Source organism: Pungitius pungitius, chromosome 19 (assembly GCF_949316345.1).
Source record: "Pungitius pungitius chromosome 19, fPunPun2.1, whole genome shotgun sequence".
Classification (NCBI taxonomy): Eukaryota; Metazoa; Chordata; class Actinopteri; order Perciformes; family Gasterosteidae; genus Pungitius; species Pungitius pungitius.
The window spans coordinates 4,546,767-4,568,128 of record NC_084918.1 but is presented as its reverse complement, the minus strand read 5'-3'; the positions used below and the strand labels follow the sequence as shown (position 1 = coordinate 4,568,128).

The 21,362-nt window shown below is 46.3% G+C and overlaps 1 protein-coding gene and 1 long non-coding RNA gene across 4 annotated transcripts in view; one reads left to right on the top strand and one right to left on the bottom strand.

Moving 5' to 3' along the window:
• The first annotated feature begins 5,047 nt into the window (after positions 1–5,047).
• insig1 (insulin induced gene 1) lies at positions 5,048–9,733 on the top strand. 2 transcript variants are annotated; one of them, XM_037455877.2, is made up of 7 exons: positions 5,065–5,145; positions 5,484–5,708; positions 5,849–6,196; positions 7,372–7,496; positions 7,693–7,859; positions 8,202–8,301; positions 9,527–9,733. In XM_037455877.2, exons 2-7 carry the CDS (start codon positions 5,534–5,536, stop codon positions 9,554–9,556), a joined length of 945 nt encoding a protein of 314 aa, XP_037311774.2. In that variant the 5' UTR covers positions 5,065–5,145; positions 5,484–5,533; the 3' UTR covers positions 9,557–9,733. The 2 variants fall into 2 exon arrangements, with proteins under 2 accessions (XP_037311773.2, XP_037311774.2); XM_037455876.2 differs by having other exon boundaries at positions 5,048–5,708.
• Positions 9,734–12,230: 2,497 nt separating this feature from the next.
• LOC119198721 (uncharacterized) overlaps positions 12,231–21,362 on the bottom strand; it is a 34,558-nt gene continuing 25,426 nt past the window's right edge. The window contains exon 7 of one of the 2 annotated variants that reach the window (XR_005114549.2): positions 12,231–13,303. This is a non-coding gene — a long non-coding RNA (uncharacterized LOC119198721). Of the gene's footprint in view, positions 13,304–20,676; positions 20,815–21,362 lie in introns of those variants that run through there. The other variant, XR_009942769.1, reaches the window with a different exon arrangement.

The window sequence follows — 21,362 nt, the reverse complement described above, 5'->3', positions numbered from 1 at the left end:
TGCCTCTGTTTTTCCCAGTGTAGCCTCCTTCGGTAACACGGTGTTCAGGACTCACCCTGATACGAGGCCACTGCGTTAACCATTAATCTATAGCCGGAGGCGGTTCGGGTTAAGGTGCCGTGATCGAAAGTAATGCTCTTTAAAAAAAAAAAAAAAAAAGAGAGTGGCTGTAAACATGCCATGTTTGTGCATTTTAACATCTCACATGTTGACTAAGGGCAAAATAAGCATTAAATGGAGCAAACATTGAGCCTTCACTGGTCAGTGGACGATGTCTTTCACCCTTTCTTGACTCTTGAAAGTAAAATAAAGGCAATTGTGTTTGTATTGTAATTTTGAATTGTTTTTATTGCATCTATTCCTTGTTCAACATACACTTATATAATAAACATGTTTAATAGATATGTTGGCGACCTTGCATGAGCCTGAGCAAATCCAACAAGTAAAGTACAAAAACATAATAGAAACCTAACTTTGTTACAGTTTTGAGAGGAATTCGTTTTTTTCTGAGTGTCAAACTGCACAGGTCCAAGTAGGATGATTTAAACCCTATTGCCTCGAGTTTGGCCCATTAAGTTAATGTCCCCTGAATTAACCTCAATAAAAAAAAGGTGACCCTGTCTGCAGGTTTGGGATTAACGACCGACAGAGTTTTTGTGGAAGACATTTCAACTGACTGAATCTCATCAGCTGTGAGTCAAGTACCCAAATCCCACCAATGGCTGCCGTCAAGGTGAGTTGTGCTATCGGTCGCCGCCTGGGGAGCAGATCCTGGATCTGCCAAAAGGTTTCCATCACCATCACACCTGACCTGTGTCTGTGGGACCTTGGTCGGTCGGAGAGGAAAAAGGGAGCAGAATAAATCACGTGTGGTGTTATTTCAGGAGCATTGTCCTGTCGCTCTCGCTCTCTCTCTCTCTCTCTCTCTCTCTCTCGCACACACACACACGCACGCACGCACAAATGTACCCACCGAGGGAGCAGCTGCTATTGGTCGAGCACGACACCTGAGCAGCCGGGGGTGGGGGTGGGGGGGTCACTTAGGCTGCTGATTGGCTGTTTGAGATGTACAGCTCATGGGTACTTCTGGTGTGTGGCTGACTTGAATAGAGCTTTTGTGTAAATATTTACAGCCGTGTGGGGGCAGACGTGACGTGACCTACAGTAACCCGATACCACGGCCCCCCCCCGCGACAACAAGTGTCGGGTTTTAACGTTGCGGTTCGGAGCTTGTGGTGTCGAGTCCAGGTCTTTTACGCATTACCATCTTGTTGCAATTTCAGTTGAAGTGCAATAACAAAAATCGAGGGGGTTTTCTTTCATGCAAAATAGCTAATAAAATGTCAAAGGCAGGCAATAAAGTTGACAGGTGATAAGAGCAGCAGGCAGTCACAAAAGACTCAATCCTGGGAAACACTGCTTTGTCGCCGAGAGATGAGGAGATTGATCCCAATCTCCTGTCTGATGATCAAAGACAAGGCCACAGCGGACAGTGAGTGTGGCTGAAGATGGCCCGTTTTCCCCAAATGTTGAACTATTGCATCAAACAAACACATTGAATGTTAGACGAGGCCTGCGAGCCACATTTTTGTTGTTTTGCCTCGTAGCTCAGATTTAGGATGTGCTACGAGGGGGGGTAGGTGTAGGAGGCGGCGGCTATGAAAAACAGGTGAGCGGCTCTGGACGTGAACGCCGAAGAACAAAGAAGCCGGGAGAGCCGCATCCTGGTGCCACGCCCTCGGTGGGGGGGGGGGGGGCATCGCACCCTTTTTTTTTTTTTTGTTTAGCCGCTCGATACAGTCTGTGCCGCGTAATCCTGTTTTTGATCTTTCACGGCACGCAGAACGAGGGCCCCTAGTTCCCAGAATGCATCGCGGCTGGAGACGATGAAGACGATGAAGACGAGGGGAGGGTTGGAAAACTTTGAGTGAGCGAGGAATGGACGCCATCATCACTTACGGTGCCTTCGCCTGAATGAAACCTCTTTACACATCTTAGCAGGTGGAAAGGAATGAACAAAATGATTTCTGACACCTGAACCAGGAGGAATAAGTCGGATGACACTGAAAGCGCTCCCCTCTTCGTCAACCCTCCGAGGGGGCAGGGGGGGGGGGGGGGGGGGCGGATTAGGATGTTTCCCTCCTCATAATTTCACACAAAAATTGAGGGTTGGAATTGTCATGCCTGAGTTTGACAGATCAATTTAACAGCAGGCTTTTTTCCTGTTAGCTGTAATTCAATCCCACCCAGTCAAACAGCATCATCTACGGCATTTCATTTGAAGTGTCAGAGCATCCTGCGTTATCTTCTAGTGTCTGACACCTCCTCGATGCCAGCGCCAGCCCTGCCGGTTGCTAGGAGCCAGGTTTGGTACACGCCGAGTGATTCTCATAGTTATTACGGCGACACGTTAGCCAGCATGTGACCCCACTTTTAATGCACATGTTAATGCCTTAAAATTCAGAAGAATCAGCCACAGTAGTTAGTCAAAGTGTGTGAGGGTGATGTCACTATTTTTCTCTGTCGTAAGAGATATTTCCTAATTTGGGTACTGAACAGACACACACACACACACACACTCACAGCACCGACCTTCAACACACATGCAGAGAGGGAAACTATTGCTAAATAAGATGATGCAGTGGATTTGGGGCCTTGGAGAGCTCCTCCTATGTGCACCCTTCTCATTTTGATCTTCTCCCCCCCCCCCCCCCCGAATTGCACAACTGTGAAACTGGCGATTTATCTGTGTTAACCACATGGACCAAAGAAATAAGGATAGAGTGAATATGGCTGATGTCATTATCTACGGATTGCAGCAGCAAAGTGGTGGTTTGGAACCACAGCATTCAGTTTGTAAAGAGGTCCTGGTTGGGGACGTATGTTGTTATATCGAAAGGATGCCGTGAAGTGAGGGAGGAGGAAAAATAAACCTGTTCAGATGGTTAAAAAGCTAAATTTCCTCTTTGAAAGTCTTCTCATTCGATGCGGCATGGTGTGTTTGTTCAGGCCGCATTCAGACACCAACACAAGCATTCAGAAAATGGGACGGAGGGGTCAATTGCAAACTTTTCAGACCTCAATACACTTTCATGCTTGACTTGTTTGGGACAAAATAGTGAAGTTGAGTGCAGCCGTGACAATTATATTTAACCATTCAGTTATCAGGCATTTTATGAATGACATATTCTCATTCTATTCATGTGGAACCTATTTAAACTCTGTCCATTTGAAAGTGTAACACACATAATATGACTTATACATCCATGTGAAATAGAGGATTCAAAAAGTCATTCTGAAGCTGCTGTAGCGCTCTATCTTTTTAAATTGCGTGGTGACACGGTTAATAATATGAAAGTCTTGTAATAAAGAAAGAAATACAGCAGCTCCCCCTCCACTACCTCTTCCATCATGGTTTGTAGCTTGTGGGCCTGACAGACAGGACACACACGCAGCACCGCTTTCAGCAAAGGCTCAGGTATTCTCGAAGGGGGGGGGGGGGCACTTGTGGAGAGGGCAGGCTTAGTGCTCCTCCCCCAGAAAGTGTTGTTTGCCTCAATCACTTCAACTTCCCACATCCTGGTAAATTTTGGGGGAAATGTTGGAAATAATGACTTGGTTTATGTAAAGTAAACCCATAATGAACCAGGAGACAAATAAAAATGCAATGTAGCATAATGGGAATGCTTTCAAATTTGTATTCAGATCAAATTCTGCTGAATCAGCACACATGATTTATTCCACCATTATCTCTTTTTTCCGTTTGTTTTCTGGAAGTAACTGTTTGACATGTGCGTGGGATCTATTTCCATCAATGAAACACTCATTTATTTGACTTTAGTCTCTTCTTTAAAGGAGGAAAACTCAAACTAAGTTAAAATATTTCTGATCAAGCTTATATCTCTCCACAGAAATTGTTGGACCCGTGTTGGCTGATTCTTCTGCATTGCTTGTGTGACTTGAGCGGCCCGCTCAGGCCTGCTGCTGGTGTTCCTGCCAGACGAGCAGGGGGGTGCACCGGTAGCACCCCTCCCCCATTCGCTGCTGGTGGGGGGTGTTTGATGCGGTAATCTCTGTTAACAGATTGCACCGTGCCGTCTGTTGGCAACTGGGCAAAGAGTGTGCCATCCACGTCGCTCTGGTTTCAGTTTTTATTCCGAGCTGTATCGACCGATCCCGTTCGATCGGGATTATGACACATCATCACACCATGAACGTCTGGGCCAAATGTTATGGCAATCCATGTGGTAAATAGTTAATACCCTGCTGTGAGCACGGGTAAGACGTCTGGTGAGCTTGGTGTGATCCCATATCTGCTTTCATTACAGTCATTATGGTTTTGAGATGTTTTCTTTCAAAATTTCCAGTAATTGGGGCATCACTTTCCTCCCAAAGACACATCAAATCGGTCGTGCAGAGAGATAAATTGAGCAGTTGGGTCACGCCTTAGAAGCTTAACAGTTGCCTCTTTTTGTGCAGAACTATTTTGAAACCACATGAATGCCAACAAAAAACACAAATGCAACATATTGACACATTGCTGGCATGTTTAAACCAAAGAAGGAGTTTGTTTTGTTTAGCACATTTGCTGCAGGTCATGATGCATCGCTTTATTCTGCAATGGAATGGAAAGAATACTTTGTAAAACGTTCCAGCAGATAATGTCTGTAAGCATGATCTTACTGTCTGACTTTTTAACAGTAAAAGTGACACAACTGGATTCTAGATGTCTAGAATACTCCCGTTCTCCTGCACAGTGGAAAACAAAGCGCACCTAATGAAGTATGCTTTTTGCCGCACGTATTCAATGGTTGGTTCTTATCGCATTGCACCGTATACCTGCCCGGGTCACACAGGGTCTTGCAAAACATGTTTCCCATTATCTCAAGAGGGACGTGCAGTCAACATGCCCCTCCCGTCCCTGCATGCGGTTCTTTGCAAGCGGGCGAGCTACGCCTCCTCTAACCTGACCTAAAGTTCAACATCATGTCAACAACAGGGGGGGGGGGGGAGAAAAGAGCCGTGCCACGTCACATTGCCCAATATAAGGGGAAGCTGTGCATGACGTTGAGACAAGTTGGCTTTTCTGGACGAGACCTGTACATGTTTGAGCATTTAATCGGGGCAAACTCTGCTTCTAGCCCGGTAAATGCAAATTCCCCTTTTTAAACGAATCCTTTCAGTGGTACATTAGGATCTCCCCTGCAGCTGTTTTTCAGTCCTGAGTTTAGCATGACGTGTAAGCTCCTGCTGTTTTTGCACGTTTGCTCTTTTGTATCCACCCCTTATATCTAGCTGCATCTCCTCGAATCCTCTTCATAGTTCCCCGTGTTTGTTAGGCCATTTTACAGGAGATCTCCGTTTACACTTTCGCTTCTGCTCGCTGCCTCGCGGTTGGCGCGCCTGACAAAGGGGCGGCGGCTTAGCGACACGTCATATCAGCCGCCGCGCTCTGATTGGCTGCCGATTCTCACCCGACACAGCTGTGATTGTTTTCTGCGGAGAAAGCTCCGGTCCCCGGCTATGAGCTCGCATGCTGTGGAATGGAGCACTGTTCCCTCTGGTCTCTTCCGACGACGATGTGAACAAACCGCGTGATCACAGCCCTCGTTGCAACGAGCAGGAGAAACAAAGAGGGGGGACCTTCGGCCGGATCGTTTTGCCCAGGCGGAACCTAGAACCGGACCTGGAGACATCTGGTGATCAAGGTAAGGACCAGCCTTCTCTTCACTTGTGCTCATGCAACAGGATGCGGGGGGGGGGGGGGACCGTTTTCCTTTTTGATTTATTCAAACGTCGTATTGCTCTCTCCGCGTTGTCACAAATGTCCCCAAACTCTTCCCTCCAGCCTCCGAGTGCCAAATGCCAAGACTAGAGGAGCACTGCTGGAGCTGCTCCCGTGCGCCGAGGGTCGAAACGAAACACTCATCCGGAGCTAACTGGTTAGCATCAAAAGCCGAAGAAATGATGTGCATCATCACCTCGGTGCTCCGCAACGCCTACGGCTCTCTGCACGACGTCCGGACGGCCAACCTCATCCGCCGGGGTCTCGTCCTCTTCACCGTGGGCGCGTTCCTCGCCCTGGTGCTCAACTTGCTGCAGATCCAGAGGCACGTCACCCTGTTTCCAGAGGAGGTGATGACAACTTTGTTTTCGTCTGCCTGGTGGATCCCGCCGTGCTGCGGCACAGGGGCCGGTGAGTAAACCACGCGTCCTTTTTGCAGCAAGCAACAACAACAACAAAAAAAACCTTAATAAACGTTGTGAATAGTCGTGTAGAGCAGTTCCGTTTTAGCTTTTCAGTAGTTTTGCTGCTAAGTTTGGGACAAAGGAATGCTGAGAGGGTGTAGGGGTCACGGTGCAGTAGTTTATTCCATTATTGGACTGAGTAAAATGTGTTTTCTATATCAATGGTGGCTGTCACATGCAACACCTTTTTACCACGCTGTAAAAGGACATTCCAAACAGGATGTCATAAAACAATGAGTTTATTGTCGCTGCTATCAGCTACTGTCCGGTCATGTGCAGGTAAACCGCCATTCGGCTTTGTTATTGTGGACTAATAACTCAAGCCTTCTTCTCTAATGCTATACTAGTCTTAGCGGTTTTGTCTGGCAGCCAGTTATAAAAAAAGAAGAAGGGGGGAAAAAAAGCATGACTTGGAACAGATGGTTTTGCCGACCTCTGATTGCCGCAACAGCCGGATACGAGATCAGCTGCGCGCTGATTGGCTGGTGTCATAACGGGTGAGCTGAGGGGGCGGTGCTCTAGGTGCAGGAACCGGGAAGTGGGTGGAGAAGAGCTGAGCTGAGGGGGGGGGAGAGACAACATCCTTTACCGTTGGCCGCTCACGCCATGTGCTGCATACAGAACACAAACCAAAGTTAGTCTGAGTCATGTGATAATATTTGCTTTCATTTTACTCGATACGTTTGTTGAATGAACACATATTTTTCTATTTGCATCGATATGATTAATTAAAGATAGTAAATCCAATACCATGTTCTAGTTTCTAAACTGAGGATTTGCCAGTTGTCTATGTCCTATGAAATTAACTTAATTATCTCTTTTTGGAGTTGTGGTCGCTGCAAGCTAAAATAAATAACAATGTATTCACTGTCAAGTCCAAAACTGGAACTTAATTTGAGTTAAACCCAAGTAGTCCATCAAACGGCATTAAACATTCAACCAAAAAAGCTTCCTTCTTTTAAACGTAAGTCTAAGCAGGTATCTAAATAAGACTTTATTATGCAATTGCATGCTCAGCAATTCAAATAATCCCACTTTAGCACCCTGACTGAATTTGCCTGCTGGCGTTTCGCGTGCTTTCTGCTCCTCTCGTGTACATTTTGGTTTGTTCCCTCCCCGCAGCTGTGGTCGGCCTGCTGTACCCCTGCCTCGACAGCCATTTGGGAGAGCCGCACAAGTTCAAGCGGGAGTGGGCCAGCGTCATGCGGTGCATAGCGGTGTTCGTCGGCATCAACCACGCCAGTGTTGTATCCTTCCAAGCGCTCACCTTTTTTTTAGTAGATTCCTTATTAAAATCTCATTTGTATCCAAAGAAACCGGCTGCACTGGTTTCAACCACACCGGAGCGATGGCACTTCCGCATGTCATGCAAATATTTGAGTAAGAACTGTTTTCCTGTTTTGTTTTGTTTTTGTTTTTGTCCTTAACCGATCGGTGACACAGAAACTAGACTTTGACAACAACGTGCAGCTGTCCCTCACGCTGGCGGCCTTGTCCTTGGGCCTGTGGTGGACGTTCGACCGCTCCAGGAGCGGCTTTGGTTTGGGGATCACCACCGCCGTCCTGGCCACCGTCTTCACGCAGCTGCTCGTCTACAACGGCGTTTACCAGTAAGTGTGCTGGGGAACAGAAGCCGGGCCATGTTGTTCCACCCCCCCCCCCCCCCCCCCCCCCCCTCTTTCTTTTCTTTCTTCTTTTTGATGAAACGAAACCGATGCAGTCGCGAGTGCTCTGTCGTCACAAATAACTGGTTTCATATTACGCTCGCAGAAAATCCTATGTTGACTTCTGGGATGATTACAAAGCCCCACCCGGGTGTGAATTGGCTTTAGAATCTACCTGGAAGTACCACCCGATGTATCTGGTCTGTTAATAGGACCCCCCCCCCCCCCCCAATTCAATTCTGTGACATGAGATTCCACTTACACTGTTTTTTTTCTTCTGTGTTTCAGGTATACGTCTCCAGACTTCTTGTATGTACGCTCCTGGCTGCCGTGCATATTCTTCTCTGGCGGCGTTACCGTGGGAAACATCGGACGGCAACTTGCCATGGTAACGCCTGCAACTAAACATACTTTGCCATTTATTCTATAAACATATCCACTGACGGCGGGGAAAGCGCTTTCGACCCGTCACAATATCTCTTTGCGTTCATCGGCACGAGCTTTGAACGATCCGCCTTCATTGAACCATTAAACAATCATTAAACCGAACCGCAGCAGCTGATTTTGAAAATTGTCAAAGCGGCTTAAAGTTGAGCAGAGTGCATTTGGACGCCCCCCCCCCCTCCCCCTCACCTAACTCCCCTTTCTTCAATAATTATCCCATCAAGTGGGCTTTGATGTCTTCATTGAAGCCCGTGCCCAGACGCCTCACCTCATTCTGTAAAGTAAGCGTCCCGTCCCTCCCTCGGTGTGACTCGGGTGGAAGCGTGAAAGCAGATTAAGGGCCGCTGTTTTTCACAGTCGTGGTGCGACTCGGAGCCAGTCGCGACTCGGCTGACCAGAGGCTCATTTGCTGCTCGTTGTTTTTGTTTGCGATGGGGCCCGAGGAATGTTGGCACGAGTCCGTACTCGTGTTTTTTTTTGTTTTTTTTCTTTCTCCCTCGCTCCAGCGGGTCATTTAGGAACAGGATCAGGAGGAACATTTTTGTATCTCAAAGGTTTTTGTGGTCCGTGTTAAAGCCGGTTGTGGTGAAACCAGAATAAATGCTAGTTCTTGTGCTTTAAAGCGGACTAACGTTATCATTTTATTTCAAGTTGTATTCAGATTTTTGTGATGAGTAAAATACGCAATGAGAGAAGTAGTTTGCATCGCGTTGAGCCGGCACTTCTCTCTTCTGTTATTGTACAACAAAAGGAAAATGTAACCTCCCGAAAGGAGGAACTGAAAGAAACTTCATTTCATAAATCGGCAACCAGTGCATTTACCTCGAAGCTGCTCATTGCTAAAAGAGCCTTTCGGCATTGTTTCAGTTTGTTATTCAAGCTGCTGTTTGCGTTTACAGGAAAAAAACACTTAACGTGCAATGTATGTCTTTAAATGAGTTACCTGAGGCTTCCCTGTCATCAGAACCATAAAGTCGTTTTATGGGCGGGCCCCTGTCACTACGAGGATCATAAATCCACTCCCGTTCTTCCATAAACACTTTTCAGCCTCTAACCATACAAATATGGGAGCAACATTTCAATTCCAGGCGCTCTTATATCGCTGGGGAACTTTTGATCGATTGTGTTGTTGACGCCGAGATTCTTCTTCTCTTCCCCCCCCTCCCCAGGGTGGCGTAGAGAAACCCCACATGGACTGAACGGCGGAAACGCAGAAGGACGGCGGACGTGAAGCTGGACAAGTTGCGCGACGTTAACGGGAGGAAGAGACTCTTTGTTTTTCGTCCTTTGTTGTCATGACAAAGTGGGGGTCAGAGAAGAAGCCCCTGGTCTAACGTGCCATGTCCCCCCCCCCCCCCCCCCCCCACCTCCTCGTGGCCAAACGGGCTCACCCCCCCCCCCCCCCCCCGCCTCTGTTCTACTCCATTAGCATTCAAGCTTCCCTCACACTTCACAAGAGGACAGTGTTTGCCTTTCTCTTCTCTTTTGTTTTGTTTGTTGTTGTTTTGAAGTGAACTGGTTTTATTTTAATGCTGGAAGTGCGTCTCTTTCTGCAGTTTCAAGAAGCGGAAGCATTTAGCTTTGGTGTGGACGGGCTTTGGTCTGTTTGTAGCCTGAATATATTCTGATCTTAAAAGGGAAACGTTGTACGAAAAAATGTCTCCTCTCTCAGGGTGAAACGCCCCCCCTCCCCCCCCCCCCCCCCCAGTCAAACCAAATTAAGTATTATTACGTAGTTTTTGAATGACCCCCCGAACCAAATGTACTGTATTGACTGATACCGGACAATAGTTAATATTGGAGAGCCGTGGCTGCAGAAGCGAGGTGCACGTTTACCACAGTCCGGACGTCCTCGTCTGAGCTGAACCTTCAGAGCGACTGAAGCCCATGCGAGAGGACGGCTGACGGACACGTTCCCTTCGTCCCTTGTCCCAACAGTGCCAATTAGTTTGTGCCGGGCCACGTTCACAGCTCTCTGCCAGCACAAGATCACGTGTTATTGTCTTTGGGGGGGGAGAGGAGAGGGGGGGAAGCCACTCGGAGACCTTCGGTACGACGTTTTTGTCCATTTTCAGACACACAGGCGGAGGATTGTTAAGTGAGACGTCAGCGCGTTACTCACATGTTGTTTTTCTTTTGTGGGCAGAGCGGAGAATGTACCCGAGTAAACTAGAACTAAAAAAAAAAAAAAAAAACCCCGTTGGGACCAGCTGTTCAATGTCTGTGATCGTGGGCATCATTTCCCACTCTAGATTAAAAGTATTGGGAACCTACACCAGTGGAAACGAGAGGGCAGGACATTCATTGTCAAGATTTGCAATCTGTGATTGCCTGTGTATTTAGAATGTAGTGCTTTTGTCACTATACTTTTTTTTTTTTTTCTTGTTTTATTTTTTGTACAAACATGACATTATGGCTAATGTTTAATCGCTTTCCTATGTGATCAGAAAGGTATTATTACCATAATAGACCTACAGTATGTTACTCAGCGTTTGGGGGGTCTAGAGGATTCAGTGCAATCGAGTATACATTAGACGATTATTATTCGTTATTTATTATTTTTTCTGACGATTGCAAAAGAGAACTCTGCTTGTCAAGTGTATGCAGTGATTTAAAATAAAAAAGCAATAACGTGTTTCTTTTCCGGAGCAAGGGTTGTGTCAGAGGTTACGTGCCACACGGAGGCCACACCGATGACTCACCAGAGAGACAAAACAAAACCGATATTGTGTCAAACCGTCTCACTTTGTAGAAGCAAACTCAATTTATTTTTGTACGTAGCAGATTCAGGTTGCGTTGGCTTACATCCAGGTGTGTTTCACTGAAGAGGAACCTTTCTCTCTTGTTGTTGTTGTTGAAGCACCTTTTTGTTTCCGTGTGTCTCATATTTCTGCCATGTATCATTTTTGCTACCATTGATTTTAGTGAAAAATAAACACCTGTTAAGGATTTCTGCATGTAGTCATTACTCGACCATTTAAGGACATGAATACCTGAATCACGTGTAAGGTACTGACATATTGACACCATCTGGTAACCCCACCCCTATGGTGAAATGAACCTGACACAGCTGAGCCCCCTTCTAACTTCAGTACTACCCCACCAACCTAATTACACAAGTCTGATTTGGGTTTTTTGGGGGTTTTCCCCTATCTCAAATGCACCGGCGCTTTCTCTGAGGGGGGGGGGGGGGGTGGTGGTGGTGGCGTTCGTTGTGTCTGCCGTCACGGCCAAGTTGAATGAATGGAAGAGGACGCTCTTTTGGGGCTCTGTCGGACAGAGGGGCTCTGTCGGTCTCCAGAGGCATTATCATTTCTTCTGCAGGAGGGGAGAGGAGGAGGAAGGGGGGGGGGGGGGGGGGTGCGTTGGGCATCTTTTTTCGCCCCACCCCTTGAAACCACCCCCACCCCTATGTGTGTGTGTGTGTCACTGGGATCATGGTGAACCCCCCCCCCCTCTGAACATGCCTTTCTGGAGGGCAGACTTCTATTTATACCTAGCGGGGGACTGACAGTTAACCTTTTGCTCTGGGGGGGAAATTTCTGGGAGTGGGGCCAATATCTGCGGGCTGTTTCTGAATGAACCCCCTCGTTCTCTCTATACATCTATGTATCTGTCCTCCATCTATCTATCTATTTATCTATCTCCCCTTCTCTTGACAGGCCAACGATCCGGCGCCACACGCCGCCTCTCCCCTCGCCTTCCTCTTTCAGCCTCCTCCTCTTCCCAGGCAGAATAATTGGCCGGGCTTCAACTTCCTTTCATTTCCAGCCACAGCAAACTGAAAGACTCCATTAGAGTGCCCCCTTATTGCCAAAAGATCCCCCCCCCCTCTCTCTCTCTCTCTCTTCCGCCTACTCTCTCCGGCCCGGCCCGGGCCCTCCTGAGCTCATCGATTGGAGCCGTCTATAGATTCTCCCGGTAGACCGTTCAATTTTGTCTCCTTGCAAAACACCTTTTTTTTGTGTTCTGATTATGCTATTTTAAATTTTAAAACGTTGCACCGACACCACCGCCGGTAAGCATGAAGACACGTATCCGCTCTTCGAGTACAACGAGGCACCAAGCCGAGGTCCACGACGGTTCTATGGGTGAGGCCCGGGGAGAGATTCCAACGTGCACCTCAGGAAAAGTGGGATGAACTCCATTTGAAGAAATGGTGCAGCAATTCAAAAACCATTGGTCTTGAAATTCCCACGTGGCCGTGATGAAGGGATGGAAAGGGCTGATATAGATTGTGGGGCTTTTGCTTCTGGAGAGAAATCGGGCCGGTCAGTCAAGGAACAAGTGGAGGATGGTGTCTCCTGCTGGACTCATTTGACTTTATTCCTTTTGGACTTTGATGTGGCAACATCAACAACACAAAAAGCTTCTACCCTCAGACCCCACCCCCCCCATTTGCACCTCAGTGTTGTACAGTTTATGTGCACATGTTTGTTTGTATGCAGGGAACAAAGTAGAGTCCCTGCACGCATAAGCAGATAGACATTCTGATTCTGACATAAGTGCATAAATCATTGATGTATAAAAAGATCCGATCACAACAAAACAAATGTTTTAATGCCCGACACACAGGTGGGCAAATGTACTTTTTCTTCTATTTCCATTCTTTGTATAAACATATCAATTATGATAAATGCAAAAACCTGTATTCCAACCATAAAGAAAATGAAGTCATCTCATTGGATGTCAAGGCTCACAGGTATGTGAAAAGAGAAACAGACAAGGACAAATGAGAAATCTATAACAGACAGACTACATACATGGTATATTAAGTAGAGCAGACTGCATTGTCTTATCAAGGTTACTCAGTCGACTACTTCAAACCTTCTTTGTTGTCGCACTCAGACGTTTTTTTGAGACTTCGGGGGATGCAGGTGGCTCAACGTCCCCTTTGCAGGTGTCGCATGCACACAGGTGGCCCGAGGAGGACTGGGGGAGATGTTCTGGAGAAGTAAATCGTGCGTTACAAGGTGGACTGATCTCCACTCAGTAGTGATGGCTTTTGTTACCACCAGATGACAGTATTTACCCTCTCAGCTTTGTCTGGACAGTGTTACCGTGACCTTTGTGGACCCCTAGTGGAGGCACAAGGAACACCGAATGTCTCACAGGGCCCTGATCTCACAATGACAGACATCTATTCATTGAGACTAGAGAACACAAACATACTGTGGAGTTAAAGAGTACACATGGATGCCGATTCAGTTGATACGGAAACAACACGCTTTATGTGTTTAAAAATGGGAAAGTAGGAGAGAAATGTAGACAACACATTTTAGGAAATATATACACATCTTTTTAAAAATACAGATCTCAAACCCAACTACTAGAATAGTCGTTCAGATTCAAAAAGATGATCTGTCAAACGGTGGAGGGAAGCTTATTCTTGGAATATTTATCTCACACTGCAGTGCAGGCAGTCACATGCATGATAGAAAAGGTCACCGAAATGGATTCAGAGAAAAATCATTGCTCGCACTTATTTCTCTGCCAAAAGGTCTTGAGTGCCATTAATGTCCTGCTCCCTGTGATATATAATCAAAGGTTGTGTGTGGTGTGTGTGTGTGTGTGTGTGTGTGTGGGGGGGGTTGGTTTAGGTCCACTGAACCTTCATTACGCCGTGAGCCGGGTCCGCTCCCGTCCTCTGTCCTCTGCCCCCTCGCTCATTGCCTCTCCCAGTGCCGGCCAGGAATAATGAATTACAGTGGATGCCATGGAGGGGAGGAGAGGGAGGGGGGGGGGGGGGGGGGGGCTGAGTGAGGGGCTCAGAAGTGGACTCCATTTTAGCTCAAATTACCTCTCAGTTCCCATTGAAAGGAACGTCTCGGGCTGCTCTCTGCCTCACGTATTCCTGTCCCAGGGAGTAATTATCTGCTAAAACCTTTTCTCAATTCTCAAAAAAAAATTGTCCCCATTCATTCAGTGATTTGGCGCTGAAACAAAGATGTAAAAAAAGAAAACATGGAGGTAAGAAGGCAGGGAAGCGTGCACAGATGCAGTACATCGTCTTTACAGTGTAAACAACATCGTTTTAATCAGTTCAGTCGGCATGCTTAGCCTCGTGTGCCTCTCATGTAGATTCCTCTACTTCCTCTGCGGGACACAATAATAAAATGAAAAACCTCAGGTGATGCATAAACAAATCCGTCCCGGTGTGAATTAAGCACATCGAGTACATCTTGGTGTTAATAATGACTAAATGACTAAAAGGTGATGGAGTAAATCCAGCTGAGGATTTTCATTGTATGATCATATTCTGAGATGCTGACAAAAAAAAAAAAAACAGTGTATCTGTAAAAATGAAAATGTGAAAACATGATCTGTCAAACTGGTTTTAAGATTAGCTCGGCGTGGGCCTGCCTTGAATGGTGAAAAAGAAGTCCATTATACATCAAATTATAAAATATAAAGTGAAAAAAATGAAAAGACATTTTCTGTGAAGGAGTAAACAAACACATGTGAGCAATGTGTCACCCACATGAATACTGTCATAGAATGCAGATCCCATTTGCATAACCCGAATCATGCTTTCAGGCCTGTTTAGAATGCACTAAAGGTCGATGTTTGTCATGTTTTAATTAGTCTCCATTAGTAGGCGTAGGAGACATTTCTGGGGGAAGCAACAGGCACGCAAGCCCATTCATCGCGCCGCTGAGAGACGCACAAAGTTGGCAGGCTAAATCCAACTGGGAAAGTTATTGCTCCTAAAATGGCCTTTGACAGCCCGGCCCTTGATAAGTGACAAATTCACAACATATCCGCGGCTGGGGGGTAAAAACAACTCAGGTGCACGCGGGGTGAAAGGGACTCATGTCGCACATGGCGCTTTCAGGGCAGTCCGGCACTATTTTGGCAGTTAAGCGGCGCAGAGCGCGATGCCACACAGGGAGAAGGGGTCGAAACCCCCGCTTCTGACTGACCTTCTTCCACTATAATTAAAGTTGCAAGCTGGACACTGACACATAACACGAATTGTTTCTCCTATTTGGAAAACCGAAATAAACGAGAGAGAGAACAACAACAAAAAAGTTTTAGTTGCACGTGGTTTCGGAATGGAATGGCCTTTATAACCGTATGTGACGTAATCACATTGCGTGTTCTTTGACATTTGTGAAGTCCGGATGATCATAAAACCAAAAACAGCTTTAATAAATCCACTTAGTTTGGAGACAAACGGTATTTGCAGAATTCCCCTTCAGGAGAGTGTGGCTGCACCTGGATATTTATTTGGGAATATCTTTAATTCATTAATAAAAGGATTTAACCCCCCTCTCGTCTCGGTGGCCTGTCCGCATGCTTGGACCCACACTCTGTTTGTCCTGCAGCAAGTGCTTCCCACCTGTGTCTCCCTCACTTGTTCTCCCCAATGCTCTTAAACGCAAGCAGGAGCGCGGGACAGGTGCACGAGGCATTTTTGGCGATGTTAAACTCGAGAAGCATCCCGGGGCTCGCACCTCCACACCGGGACCAACGACTTTTAGGGGGGGGGCCCACCGGGCTGCGTGAGTGAGAGGAGTCGGGGAAGACGCAGATGCACGTTTTTTACGTTGCGTTTCTGTCTTTCTTTCCTCGTTCAGATCTATTTTGCGGCACATGTCCATGTCCATAGATGCCCACCTCCTCCCCCCCTCCCCCCCACGGCTCCCCCATGTTGCATGGCAGCCTATTCTTTCTTTATGTCGGAGAATGTAAACCCGCTTGACCTCATGAGGTCGTGCGTGCACGGAAATAGCCACCACGTGTAGTTCATTCTTTGCTGTCACAAGTAAGACGTGAAAAGTCGCGCGGACCAGCTGGGGGGGGGGGGGGGGGGGGGGGCGCGCAGGCAGCAGTGTGCGGGCCTAAAACTAACCCGGACTACCTGATGCATGCTCACACCGCCTTCGGGAGGGAAGTCGGAGGGCCAAACTCACGACTCACATGCGGGGGGGGGGGGGGGGGGGTCTATTCAGGGTTTGTGGATTTGATAGTGAAACTTTAAAACTAGTAAAGTTTTTAACCTCGATCGCATACTGCCATTTTGAACATTTACTTGCGTTATTTTACAGTAGTTAATCAATTGGCGCTAGTTCGTGATATATAATTGAATAACTATGATTTCGGGTGAAATTAATTGGAAAGAAAATTACGTCTAAATTGTTGGTATCCGATTATTGTTTTAGGTTTATTATTTCTAACTTGTATTTCCCTTCGGTTTCATTTTGTAGTTAGGGAAAAGAGCCCTGAAGTTTAAAAAAATAAATTTTTTATATTTTTAAATAAAACATTCAGAAACTGAACAAAGAGTTTTACCTATGATTAACGTCGCCTCACAATACACATCAATCAATAACAAATGAAAACCCGATATTTCCCACTGGGGCAAGACCAATATTAAATGTTTTAAACGTGCAGCCGTAAGTTTCCTTCCCCTCTGCATCCAACATTACCAGATTCATTGCTTCATTGTTTGTATCTTATGAGCAATGGACACGTTTTGATGTACAACGATACGAGGGCTGCTGCATTATTTTTAAGACACGTTTTCTCCTTTTAGAAAGGGCAAAAAACGTGGTTGCCAACCCGGCGAACGTTTTCATCATATTAGTGATGCGTTCAGGAGTTTGCTGATGGGAGCTCAGCTGCATTCAATTAGCCTTCATCCAATTTAGCCGAGGCCTTAATTGCGCTCGGGGTGGTGCGGTTGTTTGTGCTAAGCTCCGTTTGAGACTTCAGTGGAGAAATACGAGCCGCTCCTCAAGAACAATCCCAATTCAAATGAGACTTATCTACGCCAGACCGATCAGAAGGATTAAGAGTTATTAAAACCTATAAAGGGCTGAAACCACAAGATTCAACAGCCCCAAAGTCCGCTGCTCGGCGACTGCAGAGGATTTATCTGCAAACACTTTCAACACAACGGGAAAACAAATGATTTAGACATCATCTACGCGCGCTGCGGTGTGATGGATAACTAGTGGAGTACAGGCGATGCACCAGCAGAACCCGAAAGGCATTGCTTTGAAACACACCTGGCAAAAGGTTACCAAAAATGCAAAAAGCGAAACTGAATTTTACATTGTTGGCTTTTAGAAGAATGACAAGAAGTCCACTGAAATAGCTCAGAATTTCAGCAAAATGGGACCAAAATAATTAAGGGTGTGGTAACAGGCAGAGGTTTGTGTGAATCCGCTGCCAAACTATCCACAGCTTGACAAGTGGTAGAAATAAAACAATGCGATTAATTAATTGCATTTTAATCCAAATTAACTCCCCCCCCCAAAATAAATGTATTGTGTAATCTGCCCATATTCAATACACCACCCCTCCTGGAAAACAATGCAGTAACATCTGCTCGGCTAATCTGTCTAAATCTTTTTTTTAAAACACTTTTTATTCTATTTCTTATGTTTTGTAACACTACATTAATTGTCTCTGAAAAACTGATTGACTTTCTGCAGTGTAGACACAATTAGGCCCGCTTCTAATCTTCTCTAATTCGGCTGCCATGCTCTGGGCTGACCCGCGATGAAAAACAGGGGGCAGCGAGCTTCCAGGCCCACAAAAGCACAACAAAAAAAATCATATGGGATCATCAAATAGGGGGGGACTTGCTTTCAGGGTCTGAAAGGCACAGGAAGCCGGAGGATTTGGTGCGACCCCTGCATGGTGACAGAGCTGATATCGAGACCCCCATTCATCTGGAGGGGAGGGATGGTGGACGGAGGGAGGGAGGGAGGGGGTAGAGAGGGGGTAGAGAGGGGGCTCAGGGTGTATCTGCAGAGGTCCCACCACCACCACCACCCTCTGATCTGTGTGAGCTGGCACACATCACGGCGTCCATTCACAAATCCTCCTTCTGCGCGTCACCTTTTGTAGTACTCCGCATAGTGCTGAGCGCTGCTGACGTGTACGACAATCCTACCAAGGAAAATACAGAGGAAAAAAAAAAAGGTTGTAGAAAACTCAAGGACAGGGCACATGCGCACAATGCATGCGATGTATTATAGCAGGGTGTGTGTGTGTGTGTGTGAGGAGGAGGGTGGAGAGCGTGAAGAGCCATAAGTGAATATGAACCCAGTTGCTGGATTTACAGAAACCAAATCACAACCAAATATTAACCCTTCCGTGAAACAAACAAACTAAAAATGTCACTTATTTTGTAGAACCTGACAGATGTGAGATGCACGATGATCCATATGTATCCTGCCCCTTTGAACAAGACCAGAATACATTCATCCCAAAACTGCATTGAAACCTGGGATTTAACCATTAAGCAACAAATAGTGACCACAACACACCACGTAATGAGATAACCAAATAATGGAATATGATCCATTAGTGATCGGACTGCGGCTTTCTGGACGTCAGTCAGCGCAAACGAAAGCTATGGAGCAAATGATTTCAATTAACGCTTGCGGGATACGAACCACGTGCGTCCGTGTTCAAGGAGAGCGGACCAATGCGTCGCTTGTTGCACAGAAATGTTTTGAAATTAGTGCCCCCCCCCCCCCCCCCCTATTTTTTCTTTCTTTCTCCTGATCATCTCTTTCTATCTACACGGATTTTATCAAAAATGTGGCAACAAATCAGCTCCCGCGTGCGGCCGAGGCCCGATGAGCGCAGCCTCGTTTTAGCGTCAGTATCACAGGTTTTAACTATAGCGGGCTAAATCAAAATGTTCGAGGATTAACCATCCCAAAAGCTTGATTTTTAAATTCGCAATTTAAGAAGCAAACTCATGGCTGAATATGAAGAAAACATAAGGCTTCTAAAAAACTACAACAAACATAGCTTCATAGCTTCGTATTCCTGAGTATGAATTCACTTGGAAAGAAGAATGTAACAAATAAATAACCACGCCATAAACAATTGGATGCCACGGACACACTGTACCACAATGACTCGTCATTCACATATACAAGTAAGCAGAAGGTCTGACTCCTCTGTCAGACTACAAGAAACCCCCAGCAAGTGAAGCAAAGCAACAATGGGGACTGACTTTTCAGCTAAAGCAGGACGCATCTCATCCCTCTTTCTTTTTTTCCTCTTCTTTTTTTAACCACCACAGTCCAAAAACAAGCCAGTCAGAACTGAACGGACAATAGTGAATAGTGGGATTATGTCCTTGCACGATACACTGCAAACGGATACCCATATAGTCTATAGTTCGGAGTATTAAAAGCTTGTTTTGCTGCTGGAACACAGCAGTCGAGAGAGAAAGAGAGACAGAGAGAGACAGAGAGAGAGAGAGAGAGAGAGAGACAGAGGACTTCAGCAGACTGGCGTTCCACCTCTTTGCAGCACATCTCTTTCCCTTGTCTAAAGACAAATCCCTATTCCCAATTAAAAAGCACGTCTAGAAATGTAAACAAGTTAAATGGGCGCCGTTATGTCACCTTCTATAACGGGGGAGGGGGAGAGGGATCTAAGCTTGTTTGTCGTGTCAAAACGTGCACCTGTTTTTTTTTTTGGTAAAGCGCGCTCCGGCTCATGTATTATCATTTCAGAGGCTGAAATGGTGTCATTTCCTCCAGACGGCCCTGTTTCGCCGGGAGGTTAGAGGCCAAGCCGAGGCGGTAGCGGCCTGTCTGTGCCTCCATTGTCTGCTGCTTATTTAGCGCTCAGCATTAATCTGCGCTTCCCCTCACAAGTGAGAAACAATCGCAGCATGAGAGTGGCCTGTCTAATTACATCTTTCACTCCCAACTTTTTCCTTTTCAGCAGCCGGAGAGAGAGAGAGAGAGAGAGAGAGGGAGGGAGAGAGAGGGAGAGAGAGAGAGCTCCCGTTGCCATCAGAGATATAGCACAGGGCAGATTTGATATTTCTCTAAATGATGTGGAAGAAACGTACGATTCAAAGACCCTTTGATGTGGCGTTTTGACTGAGTGTGTGCACGCGGGCTGTTCACGCAAACACATGTTGAGCCCCAGACAAATATTTGAATGTAAAAACACTACAATAACTTTGCAATATACACAAAGCTTGCACTGAGTTTAACAAGTGACAAAGTCAAGGATAGCAAGCCACCGCCAGGCTTAGACTCGGGTTTAAATTGCAGGGTGCCAGAAATACAAATTCAAACAAACAGTTTTGTGCAGCAGGTTATTGCTGCACGCCGTAACAAAAAGTACACGTTTTCTTTTACTGCAAACGAACCTAATAAATCAGAATATTCTATAACGTCTGACCACAAATAATAGTATGGCTCCAATGATCATTTTAGAAATTTGGCTCCAAGTTACATGAAACATCCAAAAAGCCATTGCAGACAATGCATGTTTTTTTTTTTTTTTTTAATAAGGAGGGCATGTCTGACTTTTTCACCTAAAATGTTCAAAGGCCGCTCACTCAGTCTCAGTTCGGCTGCTCCCGTCGGTCCTCCGCGAAAACCCGATCTCCTTTACGCGCAGCCTCGGTTCAAACGCCACCGGAGAACCGGCTGAGCCAAACGCCCGTAGCACCGCCGGCGTCCTGGGAGGAGAAAGCACAAACTCTGGGCTGCGGTCGGCAAAGTTACCCACAAGTTGTTTTGTCTTTGGCGCGACTCGGGTGTCCCGAGCGGCGCGCACAAAACAGTTTGTTTGCATCACTGATTTCTTTTAAAGGGATATAGACCCCGTTTCTTTGGGCGACAACGGCCGCACGAGAACATCAAAAAATACGCACGGTGGAAGAAAAAAAAAAAATACAAGTGTCTGCGCTTTTAAAATTGGACAAGGGGGAGAGGGGGAGATGGGGAGGGGGGGGGGGGATCTCACGTTTTAGGTGTTGGATGCATCTTGTGGACAATAGGCAAACTTCAAACATTCTGCAAATAAAAATGGCAAAAGCCCCCCCCCAACTGCATCATAACGTGTGTATGCTGTTGTAGGTTTAGAAAGAGATGTATATTAAATATTTAGAAAATGAAAAAATAAACAAGAAAATACCGCCCTTGGTTCCCAATGAGTGGATTCAGACAGGCAGCTATTGTTATCCGCGTTTCACCGTGGCCAGGACAACCTGACTTCAAACCCGAG

Bases quoted from the DNA above. Each gene is read 5' to 3' on its own strand.
- insig1 (XM_037455876.2), top strand. From the start codon at position 5,534: ATGCTGTGGAATGGAGCACTGTTCCCTCTGGTCTCTTCCGACGACGAT. The intron at 6,197-7,371 runs GTGAGTAAACCA...CCCTCCCCGCAG, and splicing joins GTGCTGCGGCACAGGGGCCG to CTGTGGTCGGCCTGCTGTAC. The intron at 7,860-8,201 runs GTAAGTGTGCTG...TCTGTGTTTCAG, and splicing joins GTCTACAACGGCGTTTACCA to GTATACGTCTCCAGACTTCT.